This window comes from Bactrocera tryoni, chromosome 2 (genome assembly GCF_016617805.1).
Source record: "Bactrocera tryoni isolate S06 chromosome 2, CSIRO_BtryS06_freeze2, whole genome shotgun sequence".
Classification (NCBI taxonomy): Eukaryota; Metazoa; Arthropoda; class Insecta; order Diptera; family Tephritidae; genus Bactrocera; species Bactrocera tryoni.
The window spans coordinates 20,548,096-20,573,587 of record NC_052500.1 but is presented as its reverse complement, the minus strand read 5'-3'; the positions used below and the strand labels follow the sequence as shown (position 1 = coordinate 20,573,587).

Genomic DNA, 25,492 nt, shown 5'->3' with positions numbered 1-25,492 from the left:
GGGTCGTCATTATTATCAACGTGAGTATGATCCAGGCGAGTCAATGGTTTTGAAAAGTGCAAAAAGTCATTATTTGATCGTATTTGTTGACTTTACGTTTGGATTGCAAATATTTACTGCTATCACTCAAAAGCGACATGCACATATATGTACATACATATGTGTGTGCTTGTGTGGTTCACATGAGTGCGCATAAAGAATCCTTTCACCATAAAAACTGGCACGTAAAAATGCCGCCTTTTAGCGTAAAATGTTGTCACGCAAATCAAGAAGAGTCCCATGCACACCTACGCACGCACACATAAACACCCACATGTGGAATTGCTTGAGGGGAGGGTGTTGTATATCAACACCCAAAAGAGCATTTTTTACCGCAGTGATAGCACTTCCAGGGCACAGTAGCACCAGCAAAGGGTGAGTGAAGATGATGGTGTTTGATTTGGCGAAAGAAAAACATTCGATTTCCGAATGTGTGGTTTTGACTATCTTCGAATTTACAACAACCACAGATTTTCATACAAAAAATAAGTGTTTGCACACAGAGCGTCAAATGAAAGTAAACGGTGAATTATATGATTTTAAATTCTCTAAATTTGCATCATAAACATGTCTATTTCCAATATTCAATATTAACGTAGACATGCCCACTATAGGGCTACAAGGGCTACATGTTTTTATATTAGACTCCTAAGAAATGAACTTGAGATAATCTTAGCTAATACAGCAATATAATATTCAAAAAGACCTTATCTAACCTAAGTCGTAAAGCAATATCTCCTCATAGAAAAAATAATGCAGTCTAATTCAACCCAGATTCAAAGACCGCACGAAGTACCTTGGGTATTCTTGGACAGCAAACTGCTGTGGAAGCCCAACGTGGAAGAAAAGATGAGAAAAGCTAGCAATGCTTTATATACGTGTAGACAGATGCTCGGCACATCCTGGGAGCTCTCTCCCTCGCTCATGCACTGGTTCTACACAGCTATTGTAAAACCAATCCTGCTTAAAGGTGCAGTAATATGGTGGGCAGGCGTATGGAAACCCATCCACCGGAAGGCAATCAAAAGAGTTCAGAGGCTCGCTGCGCTGTGTATAACAGAAGCTTTAAGAACAACTCCAACGGCGGCTCTTGAACTGATACTAAACCTGGCACCTATTGACCTATAGACGCTGAAAACTGCGCAGCGACGAGACAACTATTGGCTGCAGGAGTTGGTACGGGGATATACTGTCCAGAGTTAGCAGGCATAAGGCAGCCTTTTAAGTTGACGGACCACTGCAGCATATTTCAAGCTGAGACCTGTGCTATTGCAAAAGCCGCGGGCCTGGTCTCTACCTGCAGACTATTCCAGAGTCAACATCTACATACAGCCAAGCAACAATCCAAGCAGTAACCTCGATTCACATATCGGCAAGAAGTGTCTCGTGAAGCAGGGCAGGATTGGAAAGCGTTTCCGGAAGCGAGGAACTTCACTTTTACTGGGTACTAGGGATCAAAGGCATCGAGGGCAATGAAATAGTGAACGAGATTGCCAAGAATGGTGTACGGCCAACACCCGAAAATGTGATCAACATTGGGAAGCACATGCATTGTCTATACGACGATCCAGACGGAAGCAACCCTGTTGGAACGAGCAGCCTGGGTAGAAAACTGCAAAAGTCATGTGCAAAACGGTAGATCAGAAGTACACAAAATTTCTTTTGGCACTAGATAGAAGAGACTGTACGAACACGATCGGAATACTAACTGGTCACTGTCTTGTGGCGACACACGCCCGTAGAATGGGGCTGACAGATCGAGAGGACTGTAGGAAATGTCTAGAGCAAGGCACTAGTGAAACCATGCAGCATCTCTTCTGCACTTGTCCCGCATTGGTAAGACTACGCTGTAAGCATCTGAGGTCTCCACAGTATGATACACTGGAGGGGTATCGATAGTGTGGCCACAGAGTATGTTCAAATTCGCATCAAGCGCAAGTATTCTAAAGGATGACTACTCCTCATGGACCTAGAGAGAGGACTTTATTTCTCAGTTGCTCACTCAGGCCGAAATAGCACCTGTTGGCAAGAGTTATTCTGCGTAGGATTTCGACGCTGACGTTGTTGTTGTTGTTAATTCTGGTACCAACATAGACGAAATAATTTACGTGTGAGCTAAGTCTCCAGTGCGACGACAGCTTGCTTGATGACAGGAGATATTTCGTCTTGCTCTCGTTCATTACCAGACTCATTTTCCTCGCTTCCTTATCCAGTCTGGAACAATATCGGTGTTTTCTGAAAACACTGAGCTTTTCGCTCTCCGAAATCTCCATGAAGCGAAATATTGAAGAAAGTGACGGTCAATTTGTGGACATTTCCTAGATGTGTTACAATTAAAAAAGGGTGGTTTATATTCTCAGTAGCAGCAACCTTTCCCGAGCCTTAGTGTTTCTTATACAAATCCCTATAGATTTATCATAAACTAATAAACTTATTCGTTGTAGTCAAAAAAGTATTGATAAAGGTTAAAAGTATAGAACTGCCAACCTTCGAAAAAGGTGCCAAACCACCATACCAAGTTATGTACCTATTCTTACTACAAAATACATTGGTTTGAACTTTTATTTGACGCACAGAGTAAACGAACGGATATACAGTCAATAATTTACATATATTCATACAAAAATGCATACCTACTTATGTATATATGTACATACAATTTTCCCACATCAGATAATATTATATTTTTGGCGAAGATGCTCATTGATGTGATTATAGCGATAAATAGCTTGGCACCAGGCAACACCTTAAGCCGAAAGATTTTTTTTCTGATTTTTTATGAAAAAGCATATGAACTCTCTCTTGTAATAGCTGCCGATTTGCTGTTTTTTTCTTTGCCCCCGCACGTGTGACATTTCTTCCACTTCCATTTCCGCTATCCATATTTCTCTTTCATTGAACTGTGTGTCTTTGTTTGCCAATCGCATGATACTTTATTTGCTATCTACATATATGTTATTTATATATGATATACGTATTTACATATATGAGTTCCTAATAAACATTTGTACATATGAGGGCTGATGCTCTGGGGTGGTATATTTTTTTGACTTTATAACTGTAAAATGGATTTGCTCTTATCGAAGCGTTATTTGTTATGACACATGACTTTTTTATTATCAGCGGTTTCATTGGCTTCTCCTCTTTCGCAATCGGTTTTTATTTGGCAGTGTCATTTATTGAGACACTTTTATGAGCTTTAGGGATTTTCTAACCTAAGAAAATTGAATACATGAATACCTTGACGGCTTTTAGAAAGGATCTACCAAATGAGGATGACAATGCAAACTGATTTAGCCACTTTTGTCGATATACTATGTACGTATGTATGTAAATCAAAAGTTATTGTGTATATAACGGTAGTTCGTAAGAAAATTCTGTTGATTTGATAAATGCTTCGTTCATTTCTAATATTAAAAATGGAAAAATGGTAACTTCGGCTGCACCAAAACTATAGAACCCTTCACATGTGCATTTCTTACAACGACTAGGCCAGTATTTCGATATCTGCGATTCCGACAAATGAACAAATGCTTTGTGAGAATAAAAGACAAATGTAGAGACCCCGACATTTCCTTTTAAACTTAACTATATGTATATCCTGTATATTACATAAGTATACCACCATGGTCAAAAAATAGTAAGACTTTGTTCATAATTTTAAAATTCTTAATTTATTCTTCAAAATCTATGTCGTCCCCTTCAAAGTTATCCTCCTTGGCCCCAATAGACTTGTGTCAACGTGTTTTTCCAATCGTCGAAACAGTTATTAATTTCCGGAAAGCGGTTTCTCTAGAACGGTGGTTTGAGTTTACTGAATAGCCAGAAGTCACAAGATCTAAATAAGGCGAGAACGGTGGTTGTGGCACGATATGGGTTGAAAATTTGGCGAAAAACTCATGAAGAACGGTTCCTTATCGCAGTGTAAAAACCAAGAGTTGCCGGCCCATAATTCCGGCCTCTTTTCACGAATATATTCGCGCAAGCGACGCAAAATACTAATTGTCCGTTCCCACGACAGTCGGGTCTACGTTACCGGAACGGACCCGGACTTTTATCCGGCCAAGGACTGTCAAATCTGCAGAATTCTGCCGCTATAACAAAAACAACAACTAAAATAGTATTTCTTGTTGACAGCTTAGCTGGTCGAAAGGAACTCGGAGTGCACCACACTTAGATAATCGAAGAAAACTCTCAGCATATCCTTCATTTTTGGCTTGCTTTGAGTTGTTTTTTCGGCTTTGGCTTAACTTTATCGCAATATTCGGCCGAGTGATCGTCTGTTTCCGTGCCGTAAGCATAGATCCAAGTCTCATCGCCAGTTAAAATACGTTTTGATATGACATCTTGGTAGTAGGAAAGCATTATTTCATAGACGTTAACGCGACCCTGTTTTCGAAAAAATTTAGTGATGTTGGCAACAATCGTGTTTTCAATTCTCTTAGGCCCAAATGTTCTTTGAAGTGGTTTACACTGATTTTCCCAATATTCCAACAATGCCATTAAGATCTCTGACTGTTAATCGCCGATTCTCAAGCACTAGTTCCTTTATTTTATTATCGTGATCATCAGTTGATGCTAAGGGCTGTCATGGACCAGGATCGCCTTCAATGCGTTCTCGACCCTCCTTGAATAATTTGTAGCAACCAAAAACACTTGCTCGCGACAAACAAATATCACCGAAGGCCTTTTCCAAAACTCCACGACTAATCAACTGCTGCCAACTATTATAGTAGTAAATACCTATTTGAGTGCCAAGTTATCTACCAGAGTCTCTCACGCCTAGTATTTTCTTGTTCAAAAAGCAAATTTATCCTAAGCTATACTTTTTTTTGTAAAATTGCAACAAAATTATGAAAGGATTTGGGGGAAGCGGCCATGCGCGTGCTCATCCTAGCAACTTTGCGACAATCAAGAATATAACAAACAAAGGCAATAAAGCAAGATTTTAAGCTCAGTCGATGGCTTTCAATCTTTTATTTGAACTTTAACTTTAATTACTAAAACTTAATAATGCAATAAATGCCGATAGAAAAAAGCAGCAGCTAAGCCTTTGCCCAAACTCATATAGACTCTCTAATTAATTTGACTGCAGCATCAAACTGTTGCTTTGCTGCCCACCATGAGCCAATAATTCGGCGCTCATACCAAAGCCAAAACGCCTTCTCACCTAAAAATCCTTCTTAACTCTCCAACGAAGTACTGTTAGAATGGTCTTCATTTACTTAAATCAATGTCTATGTATGCAAAAGCGCCAAAAGGAGCCAGAACAAACGAATTTATGCCGCTCTAAATTGCGGCCAACCACTGACCGAACATGTGCGCTGCGGCTTTAATTTTGATTTATGTTTTCCCATAGACTTAACAGTGTAAATAAATTGCGAAACAAGGAAACCCCGAGTAATTGCACGCAAACAGGGAAATAAAAGATTTATTTCGCCTGTTAATGTGAGAATGAATACTTTCTGCGTAGATCGGTACAATATTTAAAGATGTATGTGTGGTTGAGGAGATTATACGTGTGCATCAGTGTTTATCTTTCTACTTTCTTTATATTAAAAACAGCGATTTGTGGTAATTGGTAGTAATTTTTGGCGAATTTGTATTGAAGGATTTGTGGGTAATAACGAAAGCTTGGCAGAGAATTTTATAATCATATTTTAATTGAACCGTTACCATTCAGCTGGTGGCTTACACCGATGATATACCAATAATTGAACTCAACTTCTGCGCCGTTGGTTCTGCTTCTCCAAACTGGATAAGAAAGCAAAGCAATTGGGTCTGGTAGTGAACGAGTGAAAAACTTGGCTCCCACGACACTGTTGACAATCATAACTTCGAAGTAGTAGATAATTTCGTCTATCTTGGAACCAGTATTAGGACAAACAACAATGTCAACAAACAACAAGTCCAACACAGATAACACTTGCCAACAGGTGCAACTTCGGTTCTGCGGAAGATTTATGGTTCTTTGTGCATTGGCTACGGCGAACATCGAGTTATACGATGCCATTTACATACTATGTATGTAATTCAACGAATGAAGAGACAGCGGTTACGCTGGCTAAGACATGTCGTCCGAATGGCTGAAAACACTCTAGTTTTGAAACTATTCAATGCAATACCCGCTGGGGAAGCAGAGGAAGAGAAAGACTTCCACTCCACTCCATGGAAAGACCAGGTGGAGACGGACCTAGCTACACTTGGAATTTCCGTTAGTTGGTGATATCAGTGTATATCATTTTGAGTGAAGCAACTTTTGTTATTGTGAAAAAATAGATAAAAAGGATTTCGTGAGTTGATAAAATATTGTCCTAGGGGACTGCACACGATGAACCCGCTCCCAAACGTGAACAGTGGGCACTGAAGTTTGGGATTAGATTAGAAAGGTAAATGTGCCATCTATTAAGTCACAACGACTCACAACGCTATTCAGGCGATGTGATTCCTAAACATGAATCCAAGGGCCTTTATCCTGCGCCTACAGAACGCTGTGCAGTAAATTTGCAGGTATTCTGAAGTTTCAGGAACCGCAGAACCGGCCATTCCCACAAGAAGCTGGACCCATATTATATAAGGGATTCCCGAGCTTTCTTGCTTATTTTAACCAGTGCAGAAGGCGGTAAGTAGCCTGAGTTTGTTCCCTGGAAGGTTGATTACATATTTAAATATTTAAGGTTGTAACCACCCATTAGCAACTTGGCATGACGCATGCCTTGGGGTTCAGTTTAAGTGTTTGGGATGCATTTGGAATAATTTTTATTGACCTATTGAAATAGGAAGCACCATCAACAGTGACCTGTTCTCAGATCTCAAAAGAATGACCGCTTGGAAGAAATTTTCGTCGAGTGAAGAGGTGATCGCAGAAACTGAAGCCTATTTGGAAGCAAAAACAAATCGTTCAACAAAAATGGTATCGAAAAATTGCCGGGTCGCTATAATCGTTGTATCAGCCTCGAAGGGAACAATGCTGAATAAAAAAAAAAAGAATTTTAGGACAAAAATGTATGTATTTTACTATGGTAGGCCGAGGCTTGAAAACTAAACAAGTCGTCATTACTTCCGAGCAATATAATTTCTATTGATCCGAGAAGTACATAAACAAAAGGAAAAAAATCTTGAGAATTTCGGATTTATTTCTCCTCCTAGTCTTCTTTTAGCGCGATTGTATTGACCCAGGGAAGCTTTAACTTCTTCAACACAACAGTAAACCACCTTGGTCGACTCAAATTTGCGAGAAGCTTTTTCACATTTGGAAACAAAGGGAAGTCGCATGGTGCCAAATCTGGGGAATACGCTGAATGGGGCGCCAGTTTGTATTCCAGTTTGACCAATGTGGCCCTGGCGACGAGGGAGGCGTGAGCCGTTGCGTTATTTCTCGTCCAATAGTGTCGTTTTTCTGCAATTCAGCGTCGAATTAGCCCCATATTTAGGCAGAGCCAGGAGCCCGTTTTTCCCTTCTTTAAATACACAATGTAGATAAAAGAATATTTGAGCACCGTTCGATAAAAAATATGAGCAAGAGAACTTCAAATCCACCAAGTTTTTGATTCTCTTGGAGTTTTAGTTCGGCGGAACACGAGTCGCCTATTTTTATAATAGGATAATATATAAATCACCCATATATTGTTGTTTTGATCAAAAGCGGCAATTACGAATGAAATATTAAGAAATCAATCGCTAAATATGGCTTATAGTGACTTTTCCTCTTGCTGAAAGATAAATAATACATGTCATTCCTAATATTTTGTCTTAAACTGCACTTTACGAATTAAAACCAGTGGACTTCAAACTTCATTTACAGCAGTTTGATTGCCAATCCATATATTAAGAAAGACACACACCTTTTTTGAAATTTACATACATAAATAGGCAAGGTTTAGTCAAGTTGCACACCATATGCATATGTTTGTACACACGTATCCGGAGTTCTAAAATGCGGTTCAAATCGGTAAGTATTCTATGTTTGCCAATCTCTTTTGCAACATTAATGTAATTCAACACTGAAGCCAATATCCAAATATTAAAAAAAAATTATATTTTCTTCTCTAACTTACATAAATAAAATAAATATATTTTTCTAAGACCACATAATTTTAATTTTACTAACGAAATACGGCAACATTGGCCATCGTTAAGTACTAAACATCAACCAATCAGAAACGCACAGATATTAAAGAAGAGAAATATTAAGAGCAGCAAAGATGTTTAAGAAAATCCCTGTCGCTAGCGATTATAAAAATCAGAAAGCAATAAGTAGTGAAAAAGAATCAGTGTCGAGTGGTAATTTTAGTGAAAATTCATAAGAAAACTTGTGTTTTTACACAATAAAAATAAGATTGTGCGATTAAAAAGAAGTCTTCCTCATAAATAGTGCTAAACACAGCAGCTTTCATAAAAAATATTTTCATTATTATTCGGCATCCGCTTAAGCGGTCTAGAAGAATCTGCACAACAACAAACTTTAATTTCTTAGATAAGATGAAATTAATACTATGTAAGTATGAACAACTAGTTGTTATTTGGTATCGAAATTTCATTATTTCCTTATACTAATGTGCTTCCAAAACACATATGCTGTTATCTTTGCAGCTACACTTTTATTAGTCGGTTTGGCTACCATACCGCTGCCGGCATCCGCTTTGTATTCGCCAAGCGATGACGTGGTGGAATTAACGCCCTCTAACTTCGATCGTCTCGTCGTCGATGATGATGCCGTTTGGGTTGTTGAATTCTTTGCACCATGGTGTGGTCATTGCAAATCCCTCGTACCAGAATATAAGAAGGCGGCCAAGGCTCTGAAGGGTGTAGTGAAAGTTGGCTCAGTGAACGCTGATGAACATCGTTCGCTAGGCGGTCAATATGGTGTTAAAGGTTTCCCAACCATTAAAATCTTCGGCGCTAATAAGCGTTCGCCCATTAGCTACAGCGGCCAACGCACAGCTAAAGCTATTGCGGAGGCGGCACTAGCTGAAGCCAAAAAGAAGGTGCAAGATGTTTTAGGTGGCGGCAGTAGCAGTAGCAGCAGCGGCAGCGGCAGTGGTGGTTCAGATGCCGTCATTGAATTGACTGATGACAACTTTGACAAACTGGTTTTGCAATCCGATGATGTGTGGTTGGTTGAATTCTTTGCACCATGGTGTGGTCATTGCCAGAAACTGGCACCTGAATGGGCTAAAGCTGCTAAGGAGCTGAAGGGCAAAGTTAAATTGGGCGCATTGGACGCCACAGCACACCAGAGCAAGGCTTCGGTAAGTAAAATATTAAGTTATAACAAATAGTTTATAACGAGATTGAGAACTTTGATGGTATGAAGATTTTTTTATACACACACACACAAATAAATATTTTTTTTTACTATTTGTAAGCAAAATTGATTCAGAAAAAAATTAAAAAGCCAAACCAAATTTTTGCCAAAAATTAACAATATTTCAAATGGAAGCGTTTAATCCGATATAAACCGATCTGCTATAATTTAATAATTAGAGATACACAAATTGTCAAAAACCCTATAAATCTGTATATTTCTTTTCCTCCCACAGGAATATGGTATTCGCGGTTATCCCACAATTAAGTTCTTCCCAGCCGGTAAGAAGAGCAGCAGTGATGCTACAGAATATGATGGCGGTCGCTCTGCTTCCGATATTGTCAGCTGGGCGCTTGAAAAACACGTCGACAGCGCACCTGCTCCAGAATTATTCGAGATTTATGATGAAAGCTCTTTCGAAAAAGCTTGTGAGGGTAAGCCACTTTGCGTGGTCTCAGTGCTGCCACACATCCTGGACTGTGATGCCAAATGTCGCAACAAATTCCTCGATACATTGCGTGGATTGGGTGAAAAATACAAGCAGAAATTATGGGGATGGGCCTGGGCTGAAGGTGGTGCACAAAGCAGCTTAGAAGAATCGTTGGAAATCGGCGGCTTCGGTTATCCTGCTATGGCTGTAGTGAATTTCAAGAAAATGAAGTTCTCGGTATTGAAGGGCTCCTTCTCCAAGGATGGCATCAATGAATTCCTGCGTGACATTTCCTATGGACGAGGTCATACTGCTCCAGTGCGTGGTGCTAAGAAACCAGAAATTGTCACTGTACAACCATGGGATGGCAAAGATGGTCAATTACCAGCTGAGGAAGAAATCGACTTATCAGATGTCGATTTGGATGACACAAAGGATGAGCTTTAAAGTATCTTTAGTTGAAATAATTAAAAACCTGCTTATTCATGTCAATATACACTAAGACTTACCGAAGAAATAGCAACGTTTTACTAGAAAAGGAAGTATTGTGAATGTAAAAAGACATTTGGGCGAATCAAAGATAAAACCACCAAAAATAAGAAAACAAAAAAAAAAAAACTAATTTTTCAGTTCAAGTTCAAACCTTTTTACACACTACCTACTTAATTAATCATTTATGTGTGACAATGTTTTTAATTGTCACGCATAAATAAATTCTTAAAATATGCGATTGCATTTACCTATTTACGTGTATAGTTATAACCACGCATACATACATATATGTATATAATATGTGTAACAAGTGAGTATGTTGATAGTACTCAGGTGTTATGTGTATTCCTTTGCATTATTTGAAATGTAACTTTTAATAGGGTTCCGCACAGTCCAATTTAGTTGTATTGTAAATTTAAGAGATCCCAATTATATAACGGTAAAACTATTTTACTTAAATATATTTTAGAGCCAACATTAATCCAATAAAATAATAGGTAAATAAAATTATAAATTGATATTTTTTCTATTTCGAATTTTTGTGCTCAACTTATTGAAGTATATGTAAATGAATAAAGAAATCTACTATTTTAAAACCTTGCGTCTTTAAAACATTTGATGTTCGAGTAAAATCGACATTTTTCGACTTCAAACAGACATTTAATAAAAAAGGAGTCATCAGACATTTCAATGTTTCTAGTTTTAACAAATGGAATTTTTTGTAGCTGATACTCTCCCACAGAATGCGTCAAGGACCAAAAACATAGAGATACAAGCGTTCACCCTGCAGGCTTCATAACCGAAACGGTCCCACATTTTTATCCGAAAAAAGTCTCTCTCGGAGGCATCCCTTGAAATTACGTTGAAGTCAAAGCATTAATTAGCTCGTAATATAGCATAAACACATTCTGGATATTCTAGCTGGTTGAACTCCTGCCTACATCCCGACACAACGTTCCCACGACAGTTCATTCTACATAATTGGAACGTACCCGATTGTGTACGTGAGGCATTACGGAAGCATTATGCTTTTGTCAAGCCAACTAACTCCTTTCCAGAAATCATTTATTATATTTAAATGCAAAAGTATTTCAAAAAATGCAGCACATTGACTATAAATACATGTGCTGGATCAAGTTAATGGCCAATAATAACGAAATATGCATATAGTATGTTCAATTAGATTAATTCTCGATATTCTTGCATATAAAAATATGTCTTTCCATTAAAAAAATAAACCCACAAACCGCGAGACAAATCTGCGCTTGAGATTTGCAACACCACGTCATTGGTCGCAGAACACAGGCATGGATGATGAAATTAAAAACAACAAAAAAATTGTAGAAAACATATTTTTATTATAAAAGTTGGATAGTATGACAAAATGTATATTTATTTATATAAAATGTTTATGTAAAAAAGTGCTATAAAAATACGTATTCGCACACGTCTTTATAAACAAACTACATGCTACACTATAACTATGCTAGATTTTGTATATATCTAGATTTGTATATTTTTAAGTATATGGTAAAAATGCAAATGTATAAAAAGTGTCAAATTAATTGGCATGTCATTTGAGCTTTAAGTTTTGGCCCGATAAATTTTTTGTTGCTTATAAATGCTAAGAACTTACAACAAAAAGGGTGTGAAGGTTGTATACTTTTGTTAGTAAAACTACTTATATAAACTTATGTATATTATTCGCTATTCCGATATAGGATGCTTAAAATATTTGATCTTGTGAGCACAGGATTTTGTGATAATTCGAGAACCGTTTTCAGGATATTGTTAACTTTTTATTTGAGGGTATTCGGTTTTTTATTTTGGAAAATTATCTTAAAAATATGGGGATATTTCATTTTAAGATATTTTTATTTCAGGTTTTAGTATTTTTAAGTACACGTCTGAGTTGCACACAACCTGGAAATGTGTTAACATCATTGTAAAAAGGCAAGAATATTCTATTTTTAAAAATACTTAAATGGAGTCACGCTGCTATATACGTGCACTTCAGCACTATTCAAACTGGCAGTAAGTTTTTAATATACCACAAAAAAACCTCAAAAGATTAAACAAAGGATAGTTTGAATTCTTATTGTAACTGCAGTTAACAGAGTACGTTCTTGTCAGTATTACTTAAACACTCATTTAATATGTATGTAATCATACATAAATTAAATTAGTTTTTTGTTACCAAACCTTAACCACATTTTGTTGTAAAAATAATTAAATTCATAAATGCGAAAGAGTAGAAAAAATTCTGTAGTCTTTTTAGCTGCCTAAACTTCTTGGAAACGATTTCGCAACAGCGTTTCTTACACACTACATAGTTACATGACGACCTCCCGCTACGTTGAGGTTGTCTCAGTGCTTTTGATCGACCGGAAAGTTCTCTATAGATTGTATTGAATGCGATGTGGCTGAAGTTATGGTCGATGACGCATCCATATAACTATATTTTTTCTCCTCGCGACACAAAAACGGATAACATAGTATGCCATAGTAGAATATCAAACAAGCCATAATAATGAAGAATATTATTGCGATTACACCGAAAGTAGAATAGCTAGAGTTTTTGTCTAAATATTCTTTCGGTGTTTGTGGTGGTTCTGTGGTAGGTGGTGGCGTTGGTTGATAGCCTCCATAATAACCACGACGTCCTGATGTGCGACCCGCATGTAGCGTTGAAAATTGGCAGGTAGCTGCGGGCAATTATATGCGAGTTTATTTCTAGTAAAACATAGCAAATCAATTTCTATACTCACCAATTATGAGTAAAGCAATAACGAAAGCGTTTCTACACATTTTTTTGCACTGATTAAAATTTAATGCTAAACTCTAATACACTTGTTGATATTCTCCGAATGGACAAATTAGTAATTTTACAAATCTCCTTGTCTACTTATTTGTTAATATTGCCGATGGTGCTGCTTCTTCGTTCAAGGCAAACGCGTTTGTGACGACGTTGCCAATTGGGAAATCTTTAATAACGATGTATACCATAAGGGCGAGAATTATTTTTAGGTTTTTAAAGCTATTTTTTACAATATACACGAAGTTAGTTTAAATAATTAAGGGGTCTTAATTGCGGATGATATCGAACATAAACGGTCAAATATAATATGCAAAGGGTATCTGAAGAAATTGGTATAAAGAGTTCACTAGTCATAAATATCATTTTCATAAAAAAATTAATTTATATTTTCTTCCAAGTTCGTATATTATTTAATTTCTTATTATATTAAGAATAAATCTTCCAAATAACTTTACATTTATATTTGGTTATATTAGAAACTATTGTGAATTATTTGAACTCAAGTGCCCGGCAGGAATTTTCTTTCATTTGTGTTATTTTCTACCTGAAGGTAGCAATTAAGGTTTACAGATTTGAGCCATGAAAGCAGAAAACAAGTGTTGTATGTGAAGGAAAGCCTATGGATATGTACTCTTTTATATACATACATACACTTATTACAATATATATGAACATATATAGAGATTTTTTAAAGGATCCTAAAGTGCCTATTTTAGTTCGTATATTTTTAATGATATACACATACTATATATACATATGTATGTACTTAGATTCGAGTATGAATTTGTAACAAAATCCTTGGGTTTTATCATAAGCAATTTTAGCCGAAAATGATATATTTACACATGTACATACAATATACATATACAATGTAGGACTGATATGAGTAGTAGCAGTTAGTATTTACTCATAATTAAAATTTAACCTCGACAAAAGTCGCCAACCATAAAGTGTGATAATAAATAACTTATTGCGCATTGAAATTAATTGATTTTCAATATTTCGAATACAATGTAAGTGTACACATATGTACATATAAATAAATATATTTCATTGTGTTTTGAATAACTTACCTATTCGGCGATGTATTGAGGTAGATAGTAGATATGTATGTATGTATGTCATTACATGAGTGGAAATTTGGTTTTCAAAAGTGCCGGCAAATTGATGCGTGGTGATAATGATTGATGAATTTACATTGGATGATGTAATGAAATGAGAAAACAAAAGCAATTAAAAAATTATCAATAGGAAATAATATGAGTTGTATTTAAGTATGTAGAGAAAATAAAATAAGAAGATAAGTAGAATTTAAAATAAAAGTGAACGACATCATAAATGCCTTTGAGGGCAACGAACAGGTAGACGTTGGCAATAACTTCCATACAGACGTATGTAGATATACATATGTATATAAGTATGTAAATAGCGTGTAAAAACTATAAAACTATAGTAGCTACAAATATTTTTCCTAGAGGCTTCCGAGTTATGTATACATTTTTATATTTCTTATGAGCTGGTAGCTACCTAATAGGAAATTTGCTCTGATAGTGAGTGGAAAAATCTGTTTCTCTGACATTTATACTGTTACTGAATTTTTGTATATACATATATTTAAGGGTTTTAGGAATTATAATAATATGTCCTTATAACCGAACACCCACGGTCGCAGTATTGTAATCCGGCTAAGGAAAAACGGATGTTTAAAATGTATTCTTAGAGTCAGAAGATGCAGCTCAGAATTATATTTATTCTTAGAGTCAGAAGCTGCAAATCAGAACTGTATTTGAGATAATAAATCCGAGCCAATGTCTGCTAGGAGTAAATGAATGACATTGTGGGAGTTGTCCGGCTATGAGGACTGTCCGTATTGGGGAATTTCATTCAATACCAAATAAAATACACCAATTGTAAATTATAGTAAATACGTGATGACGTTATGATTTACTTCCGTGATAACAAATGTACATTTACAGAAAGTAGAAGTAGAATATATAGTCGATATCAAGGCGTAGAAAATATTATTATATTATATATTGATATGCAGAGTATACTTGGGAGTTTTTCCGAACCAATGAACTACAAACACAAAATTAAGGAGCAGACTTCATCGGTTTAATTTCCTATTGGGTAGCTAAGCACACCTTTTAAACGAATATGTGAGGGAGCAGTACTTTATATATAAAAACAAGTAAGGAAGGGCTAAGTTCGGGTGTCACCGAACATTTTATACTCTCGCATAGCAAAGTGATAATCGAGATTTCATAATACGTCATTTACATATTTTTCAAATACCGTATTTTTGTAAAGTTTTATTCCGCTATCATCATTGGTTCTTAATGTTTATACTCGTATTATACAGAGAAGGCATCAGATGGAATTCAAAATAGCTTTATATTGGAAGAAGGCGTGGTTGTGAACCGATTTCACCCATATTTCGTACATGTCATCAGGGTGTTAAGAAAATATTATATACCGAATTTCATTGAAATCGGTCTAGTAGTTCCTGAGATATGGTTTTTGGTCCATAAGTGGGCGGCGCCACGCCCATTTTCAATTTTTAAAAAAAGCCTAAGTGCAGCTTCCTTCTGGCACTTCTTCCGTAAAATTTAGTGTTTCTGACGTTTTTTGTTAGTCGGTTAACGCACTTTTAGTGATTTTGAACATAAGCTTTGTATGGGAGGTGGGCGTGGTTATTATCCGATTTCTTCCATTTCATTCATTGAACTGTATATGGAAATGCCTGAAGAAAACGACTCTGTAGACTTTGGTTGACATAGCTATAGTAGTTTCCGAGATATGTACAAAAAACTTAGTAGGGGGCGGGGCCACGCCCACTTTTCCAAAAAAATTAAGTCCAAATATGCCCCTCCTTAATGCGATCCTTGGTGCGAAATTTCACTTTAATATCTTTATTTATGGCTTAGTTATGACACTTTATAGGTTTTCGGTTTCCGCCATTTTGTGGGCGTGGCAGTGGGCCGACTTTGCCCATCTTCGAACTTAACCTTCTTATGGAGCCAAGGAATACGTGTACCAAGTTTCATCATGATATCTCAATTTTTACTCAAGTTACAGCTTGCACGGACAGACGGACGGACAGACGGACGGACAGACAGACATCCGGATTTCGACTCTACTCGTCGCCCTGATCACTTTGGTATATATAACCCTATATCTGACTCTTTTAGTTTTAGGACTTACAAACAACCGTTATGTGAACAAAACTATAATACTCTCGTTAGCAACATTGTTGCGATAGTATAAAAATATACCTGATATTTAGAAATTAAAATCACGTACACTTATGCACATATATAGTGTTCTTGTGGGAGTATATACTATATGTACATACAAACATACATAAATATTTATTTATTTATATTATAAGTCGAAGTGTACTTATAGAACTTGTTGAGCAAAGCAAAAACTGCAATAAACAAAGCGCTATAAAATTGAGAATATGTGAATATATAAGAATATACATGTATACTTATGTATGTATATTTGCATATGTAGTCTATAAGCAAGCAGTTTTGAAGCAAAACAAACAAAAACGTGGTGAGGCAGCCAAAATAAAAGGCCTCTTTAGAAGCCAGCTCGTTTTTTTTTGTTTAAGACTTTTATATTTACTATATAAATAAGTAATGGACGTATGCCATGTCTGTAGTTATATATGTTTTTATACTCTTGCAACATGTTGCTTCAGAGTATAATAGTTTTGTTCACCTAACGGTTGCACGTATCACCTAAAACTAAGCGAGATAGATATAGGGTTATATATGTACATACATATGTACCATACATATGTACATCACATCGAGTTTCCCGTGAGATCACCTCACGCCTTTTAAATCACATCACATCGAGGGTTTAGAGTTCCCTAGGCACAATGCCTTCTTTTCTTATATAGAGTCAGTTTTCGTGAGGGCAACTCATGACTTTTAAATGATTAAAAGTTGTCCATGTCCATGTTGTGATGTGGAAGTCATAAGATAACTTCAAGTTAGTTTTCCCATAAAGGTTGTGGACTTAGCTAAATGTGAACAAAAGGGTTATTGACCCCATAAAATGTAAACAAAGGGCTCATTGACTTCAGCAAATATAAACAGTAAGGTCAATGACCTCATAATGTAAACAAAAGGGTCATAAACCTCATAAAATGTAAACAAAAGGGGTCATTGACATCGGCAAAATGTAAAAGAAAAGGTTTAGTGAACCCAAATGCAAACAAAGGTTTTCAACTTGGCTGAATGTAATCAGGGCCCATTGTCCCTCTATCTGTCTTTCCGTGCGTGCCAGCTTTAACTTGAGTAAAAATTGAGATATCTTTGTGAGACTTGGTACACATATGTAACTACTAGGCCTTATGAACTTGAAAGTAGTTCCCTCGCTTTTATTCTTGCAAGCTGGAAGAGTATGAAGTGTTCGGTTGTACCCGAACCCAGCACTACCTTATTTGTTAATCTTTGCTTCAATATTCTCAATATATGGCGTGTGTAGAGATATACACGAAGCGATAAATGACTGTAAACAAATTCAAGATATTTTACGTATTGCATAAGCTTTTGTAGAATCTTACATACATACATATGTATATAAGTTAATATTTTTAAAAACACATACATATGTATTTGTGGACAGCAAAATTAAATGTCGTCAATACACACATATGTATGTATGTACATATATTTTCTATATTTATTGCAATACTAAACTCTGACGCTGCTTGAGTATAAAATTAATCCAACAGCTGTCTTAATTAATAAGCATACGCAATATTTTATAATAAATATTTTACTGCGCATATTTCTCTCGTATATTTTATGATTGTGATTAAATCAGCTGTGCAAATTTTATTAAAAAAAGACAGATACTCGTATTTTTATTCAAAAGCTGTAAGAGTCATATCAATTGGTTCAAATGCGTTAAATGTTATGTTATGTATAGGTATGTATGTATGTATTGCGTGGTAAAGTATTGGTTTATTATCGCAAATCTGTAATGCGAATAAACTGATAAGTAAGCGAAAGGTCAGTGAGTCATATACCCGAAGATTGTTTATTGGTGAAGAAGCTACAAAAAAGATAAAAAATACATACATACTTATACTTATATTCGTAAATAAATAAAAATTAACAAAACATGAACTTTTAAAAAAAAATTAAAAAAAATAAAAGAAAAAAAATTAATATGTAAGTAAAATATTAAAAAAATAATAATTGCAATGGGACAGTGAATCATAGATATGAAGAAGTTTTATTGAGGACGAAGTTATAACAAAATTTAAAAAAATTAAAAAAAAAATAAAAGAAAAAAAGAAAATTAATATGTAAGTAAAATATTAAAAAAATAATAATTTCAATGGACATATCTACTATTACACATACATACATATGTACATACATACATACATATGTACATACTTACAAAGAAATTGAGAATTTAAGTGCTTTGAAAACTTGTCCGAATTAATATTGCAAAAATAAAGAATCTATTATGCTATGCAACAGCTGTTTCACCCTTCAAAAAGGTATATTTTCTTTGTATGTATAAAAACCGTTTGCACTCAAATTTCAACCCTCAAAATAAGATTTTCTCACACTTTTCGAACATGTGATCTGTCAGTCTCTTCGGGTTTATTTGTCTGAATACGAGTTTGAACAATTGTTGCTTTGCTCTGATTTACTACGCTCACCACTCTACTTTACATTCAAAAATAACTGTATTTATTAATGGAATGCCCGCTTTAATTGTCAAATTGTTGAACTTAGAACACTTATGTACATACATATGTATATGTATATAAGTATGTACATATCTAGTATTTGACTCTAAATATTCGCTATGCCAATAAATTATCCCACTGTTCCACTTTAGTTTTAGAAAAAGAAAACTTAGAAGCTTTTATAGGGCTTGCCACTAATATTTTCACTTTGCTTTGCTTCTAATTTGTTATGAATGTACATTCGTATATAAGTACATACATACATACACACATACATATATATCGGTAATATAATAATCTGTTATTTTCACCTTTATTTTTTTTCCTTCCATATTTCTGCGCTGCAATTCGTAAAACTATAAACAGAACTGCACGAATGTATTTTGAAATATTTTCATATTTAGATACATATGTATGTATGTACATACATACATATGTATATGCACGTACACACACACACATACATATGCATGTACATGTTTTGTAATTTCAAACAAAGGCGCACGGAAATGCATTTTTTTATGAATACTTCGACGGTGACCTTGATAAATGTTATACAAAACTTATATCTACATACTTACATATGTATATACAAATATATATGTATGTACATATGTATATGTAGATTTGTGTATATATTTAGTACAAAATATCGTATTCCTTCAATTAAGAAAATAAATATTGCATGATATGGAATGTATGCGATTTTAGGCAGTTCTACCTATACAAAGCTGAGATATGTATATACATACATACATATGTACATATCTTACTGTCATCGTTGGAATATCGGAAGAATCAGTGAAAACCATTTTAGAAGATCATTTAGGCCTAAGAAAAGTGAAAGTGAAATCACTAAATTTTTTCGAAAAACAGCGTCACGTTAACGTCTATGAATAAGTGTTTTCGGTGTACCAAGATGTCATGAAACATATTATTACTGGCGATGAGTCTTGGATCTACGCTTACGACCCGGAAACAGAGGATTAATCGGCCGAATATCATGGAAAATGTGAGCTAAAGACAAAAAATCACGTCAAAGCAAGTCTAAAATCAAGGTTATGTTGACAATTTTCTTCGATTATCGAGGTGAGGTGCACACCCGGTCGGAAGGGCCACACTGTCCACAAGGAACACTATTTGAGTTTGAAAAGTCGTTTGCGCGAAGCTATTCGTAAAAAGAGGCCGAAATTAGGGGCCGACAACTCTTGGTTTTTTCACCACGATAATACGATTCCGAATTGACTTTAACAACTATGTATGCATGTATTTCGAGGATTGGAAAAAAAAACGTTGGGACAAGGGTATTGGGGTCAAGAGGGAGGGGACAGATTTTGAAGAATAAATTAAGAATTTGAAAATTATGAAAAAAGTCTTATAATTTTTTGCTCATAGTAGTATGTACAGTAAAACCGGACACCATTGCAGTGTTCTTGTCCGGCTAAGGGAGCTACCCATATATGGAGGCGTGGAAAAACGAGTGTTTAATATACAGTTACTTAGAGTCGGAAGCTGCAACTCAGAACTATAAATATGTATATTTTTCTATTGAACTAATAAATAAGTCAGGCATTAGTGAGTGGATGACAATTATCTCCTAAGTTTCCGTTGACCCACAGCGAAGTAGACGGCACCAGCTCAGGAGAATTTGTTTACTATGACCACTTTACATATTGTTCTTAAAAACTATTTTAAAACATCAAAAATTAGCCAGAATTAAAAAAACAGGAACTACAAATTGTTCACAATTTTATGAAATCTTGTCTGTTTTACTGAGTTAATTTGAACGAAATATTACCAAAATAGTGTCCGTGTCCGGTCATTGGAACATTCTCATGTCCGCTTATAGGAATTGCTTTTGCATGAAAATTATGTGTTCATAAAATTTGTCCATTTATGGGAGCTGTCCGGTTATCAGAACTGTTCTCAATGGAAAACTTCACTGTATATAGATTTACACATGTACATAAATACATACATATGTATATATGGTACATATATGCCTGCGATAACTAAAAATCTGTATTTTACAACAACGTCAAGAATTTAGTGGAGCGAGTGCAATTGAGTTCAGACCACAAACACACACATATGTACATACATATGTATATGTACATATGTATATCTACGATTAAAGCAAATCGGACACAGCCAAAGCGGTCGGTTAGTTATTTATAACAACGTTGAATATTATAAAAATCAAACAAAAACGCAGCAACAAAACAAACAACCGAACGCACTAAATTTGTATGGCGGAAAAGAAAAATGTACCGTTATACGTGTTACGATTACAACACTGTGCAGTTTAAAATATATTTATATACATAAATACATGTTCGTATACGAATATTACAACAAAATTTAGAATAAATCTCGGTGCAATTACAAACAAGGCGAAATTTATATGAATATGTATGTATGTTAATTTTTAGCAAACAAGTGTCGAAATTAATCCCCAGCAGCATTAAATATATTTATTATGTACATATATACATATGTATGTACGTATGTATATACATACAGTAAGTATATGTTTTTTAAGTCTTGTTCAGTCGTTATATGTACATATATTTATGTATGTAGGTAGAATAATTTAATAAAAAATTAAATTAATTGAAAAAAAAAATAAAAAGTTTTTGAAAAAAAAATTGAAATTTTGAAAAAAAAAATAAAAAAATGAACAAAATAAATATTATTGAAAAAAAGAATACAATTAAAAAAAAAATTTGAAAAAAATAAAACTTAAAAAAAAAGAAAATTTTTGAAAAAAAATTAAACTTTTTGGAGAAAAAAATAAAATTAGAATTAAATAAAATTTTTGAAAAAATTAAACTTTTTGAAAAATATTAAAATTACAAAAAAAAATTTAAAATTAAAAAAAAACTAAAATTTTGAAAAAAAATCGAAGATGTTTGTTGTTTGAATGGTGAGCTAGCTGGAAAGAACGAATTTAAAAGTTTTTGTTCAAAGCCAGAGTTGGTTCTTTTTCAGGTTTCTACTGCAAGAAATATCAATAAGACCTCAATTTCGGTAGGGTTACCAGCGAACGACTGACAGTTTGTGATACAGCAATAGATACATATGTACATATACTAAATACATTATAACTTATTGACAGTTTTTTGTGTACAAAAGCAAAAATTTGATTGCTGTTAATTATTTTGGTAATTCAAAAATTCACACCCAATCTTCCTATTGTCACTTTACCAGAACTATGAATTAATTTCAAAATATAAATATGTATTTTTTTGGCATTTTGGGTAAAGGTTTTAGCGCAAACTACTCGATAGATTTTAAATCTGTTGTTGTAGCGGTAGAAAACAAAAAATTTTATAAAAGGCGATTAAGTTGACAATTCTTGGCCGGATATAAAACCGGATCCGTTACGATTACGCAACACCGATTGTCCTGCGAATGGGTCCTATAGATCAGGGGTGTCTACGTTGACGTCTGGCTCTCAACATATTTTTATCGTGTGGCTCCGGAGTTAAATTTCTAATTCATGCCTACTTCTATATACATACATACATACATATGTACATACATACATATATCATTATGTACGAAATCTAAAAGCCCAGGACAGTCGGGTCTACGTAACCTGAACGAGCCCGGATTTTTTATCCGGTTAAGGACTGTCGACTCGGTACAACAACATACATATCTAAAAGTCAAAGACAAAATAGCCTCTATTTAAAAATAAAAAAACAAAAGTTTTGGTTTAGATTTAATTTTAGTTTTATATTTTATTAAATATTTATTCAATGAGTTATAATTTAACTGCAGCTTCATGCTTTAAACAGTCTCAACTTTTTTTTTTGTTTTTTAATTCTAATTACAATACAATAATATGAATATCAGAAGAAATTAATACAAATGTTAAAACCATAAATAAACCAAAGTGTTATTAGTGCATTACACAGAATGCATAAACAGGTGCGAGATGTGTCACGTTATACAATTTGTGAGTTTATAAAAAAAAAACTTGTTTTAAGAAAACTACCTAAAACTTTGCAGAAACAGTATATCTATACTAATTACTTATGTTACGAAGTAACGTTATAGCTAAAAATAGTACGAAATATTGTGTTTCAAAATTTTCACACATAAATAATATTCGCAATGCAAATTTTTCTCTAATTTTAATATTTCTTTTTGTATTTGTATTTGCTTTGATGTGTGAACCGCCGCCCAACTTGCATACGCTGCACAATTATACGTCAGTATGTAGAAATGGCAGTTTCTGCAAGTGGTTGGCCGTCAACACAGGCCGTCAATAATACTTCGCCGCGACGCTGCGCACCCCCTTTCCTTAATTTAGCTTACGCCTGGTACAAAATCCCACCAAAACTCGTTATCCTATTTCAGCTGCTAGACGACGATCCTCCTGTTCCTCCTTCTGCTCCTTAGTCAAACTTCTGCACTTCTACTCAATAAGCTCTACTCTAACGTTCAAAATTTTTTATTGTGTTAGGTTTATTACGACGCCACGTAGCTCCAATTAAGCCCGCTTTCTTCTTCTTAGGTTTCTGCTTTGTCTCCTTTTCGATTTTTATATATTTTTTCACTTTTTGCTCCTCACTAACGCGTTTGTACTTCTGCTTCTGTTTCTGCTGCTGCTGCTGCGGCTGCTGCACTACTTCTACCTCCTCACTTTGGACCAACACTCAATTCTTGGCGGCACACGTCTTTCGATTGTTATTGGTATTCATAAATTTAGTAACTAATTTGCGTGAATGTCCGTTAGGATCAAAGTGATTAGTGTGCTCGCTGGCCTCCTTCTTGCTGCGTTGCTTGCCACTGCGGCCCGAGAAGATGTGCTTGTCGTGGTCGAAGTTGTAGTGCTCGTATTCATCGAAATAAGCCTCAGACATTTTGTTTTTACTTTGGTTTTGCAGTTGATAAATTACAAATGAGATCTTGCGGTTGCTTTTTGCAGCTTTTGTTTTTAATTTCCTTCGAGTTCAACACTTTCTTTCAGTTGCTTCTCTTTGTTTGAGGATAATACTTGAAAATTTAAAGCTTTGATTTTTTGCTTTCTTCTAAACAAGTTGCTTATTCAGCACCTTTGAACGGTATGTCTTCACTTCACGAATTGTGTTATTCAATTAAACTGGATTTTTGCTGCGCACTTTCCTTTATATACCCAACAGAGAGCCGGTGCAAAAAGCGCCGTTTTCTGATTTGACTCTGCTTTTAGTTTTGTTTTCGTTGACATTGCCACTGTCGACACGGTATTTTTCGTATAGTTGTTTTTGTTTTTGCTTGGCGCTCGCTCTCTGCGTAGCTCTCGGTCGCGCAAAATGGGAGACCGGTTGGGGGCTTTATCAGACGTCTTGCCGTCTATTATAATATATAGTTCCTTTGTTTTTGAGATTTTTTTTTGGAATACTGCGCAGTTTATTTTTGTTTTATAACATTTTGCCGTTTACCTTACATTGCTGCCACTTGCTCTTCAAGCATACATCCATATACATACATACATACATACACATGTACTTATACATGTATGTAGAGTAATTTCAACGTGGCCTCAACAGCTGAAAGCGCACGATAGGTAAAATCATAAATAAATAAATGTATGTGTAGTTATATGTACAACCAAAACAAAAACAAAAACACATACAAACTTACCGACATAAAACTATTCCATACTCACCACCACTCAATTTCAGCTGTTGTCGCTCAGCTATAATTTGCTTTCCATGCACACAGGGTGCGCGCGTCTGAGTTTCTAGAAAGTTGGAGCACTATCCGGAGTTGTAGGCTATGCTAAGTAGTCACATAAGTTAGATAAACCACTGTTCCGCATAGCTTTCTGTTTGCGTATCTGTTGGCACTTCTCGAAAAATCTCTGGAGTTAATAAGGTCGGAGTTGTATGTATGAATAACACTTGTGTTCACATTTTCACAACGAAAAGCTGACGCAATTTTAAACAAATTTTGTTAACGCGCACTATTTTTTAAATTGGAAACACTATGAAATTTTTTAACGCCGTCGGAGATCGCGTGTAACTCGAAAAATATTTAATTTTTTTCAAAAAATTTTTTTGTTTTCTTAAAATCTGTATAAATATGCGCTTAAAAATTAAAAATAATTTATTTTAAATAAAATTTATTTATTTTTGTGTTTTTAAAGAAAAATATACTGGTATTCGAATATAAAATATAGCATTTCGATTCAAAAACGTAAAAAAATAATATACATTATACAAGAGTTATGTATGTACATATGTGTGTATTTTTCGTTGTCAAATTTGCTGTAAAAATTAGAATTTAGCATTTCCGTTTCCCATTGGTAGAAAAGCAACAACTAAGGCAGATTTGAATACATTGTACATTAATACATATGTATGTATATATACATGTATGCATGTGTCCTAGGCTGGAAGTTCTAATCAACGTAAAAATATTATAAGAAAACCCAACTTGAGTCCTTGTTAAGAGTTGTTGCCCTCACATATTTTATATACTACATTTTATAAACAATTGTGTAAACAGATACATTTCTGATGAAATACATATAATTAAACGGCGCAGACGAAAAAAAAAATTAAAATTGTATTAACTTTTTATATTCTGAACGTTACTCAGAAAATCAAGAGCCACTTAGCGTAAATGCGACACTCTCATATAAATAAATGCATAAGTAAATACTATAAAAACAATAAGTTAACA

The 25,492-nt window shown here is 34.8% G+C and overlaps 3 protein-coding genes across 3 annotated transcripts; 1 reads left to right on the top strand and 2 right to left on the bottom strand.

Annotated features, from left to right (window-relative positions):
• The first annotated feature begins 8,249 nt into the window (after window positions 1–8,249).
• LOC120767333 (protein disulfide-isomerase A6 homolog) lies at window positions 8,250–10,293 on the top strand. Its single transcript, XM_040093276.1, has 3 exons — window positions 8,250–8,536; window positions 8,632–9,290; window positions 9,582–10,293. Exons 1-3 carry the CDS (start codon window positions 8,521–8,523, stop codon window positions 10,221–10,223), a joined length of 1,317 nt encoding a protein of 438 aa, XP_039949210.1. The 5' UTR covers window positions 8,250–8,520; the 3' UTR covers window positions 10,224–10,293.
• A 1,347-nt stretch (window positions 10,294–11,640) lies between these two features.
• LOC120767335 lies at window positions 11,641–13,223 on the bottom strand. The gene is made up of 2 exons (XM_040093279.1): window positions 13,037–13,223; window positions 11,641–12,973 (listed from the first exon to the last, which is right to left on the bottom strand). The coding sequence occupies exons 1-2, from the start codon at window positions 13,074–13,076 to the stop codon at window positions 12,636–12,638; spliced, it is 378 nt and encodes a 125-aa protein (XP_039949213.1). The 5' UTR covers window positions 13,077–13,223; the 3' UTR covers window positions 11,641–12,635.
• A 9,439-nt stretch (window positions 13,224–22,662) lies between these two features.
• LOC120767336 (nuclear protein 1) lies at window positions 22,663–23,939 on the bottom strand. Its single transcript, XM_040093280.1, has one exon. It carries the CDS (start codon window positions 23,686–23,688, stop codon window positions 23,482–23,484), a length of 207 nt encoding a protein of 68 aa, XP_039949214.1. The 5' UTR covers window positions 23,689–23,939; the 3' UTR covers window positions 22,663–23,481.
• Between the last annotated feature and the right edge of the window lie 1,553 nt (window positions 23,940–25,492).

Bases quoted from the DNA above. Each gene is read 5' to 3' on its own strand.
- LOC120767333 (XM_040093276.1), top strand. The intron at 9,291-9,581 runs GTAAGTAAAATA...TTCCTCCCACAG, and splicing joins CACACCAGAGCAAGGCTTCG to GAATATGGTATTCGCGGTTA.
- LOC120767335 (XM_040093279.1), bottom strand. From the start codon at position 13,076: ATGTGTAGAAACGCTTTCGTTATTGCTTTACTCATAATTG. The intron at 12,974-13,036 runs GTGAGTATAGAA...AATTGCCCGCAG, and splicing joins TATTGCTTTACTCATAATTG to CTACCTGCCAATTTTCAACG.
- LOC120767336 (XM_040093280.1), bottom strand. From the start codon at position 23,688: ATGTCTGAGGCTTATTTCGATGAATACGAGCACTACAACTTCGACCAC.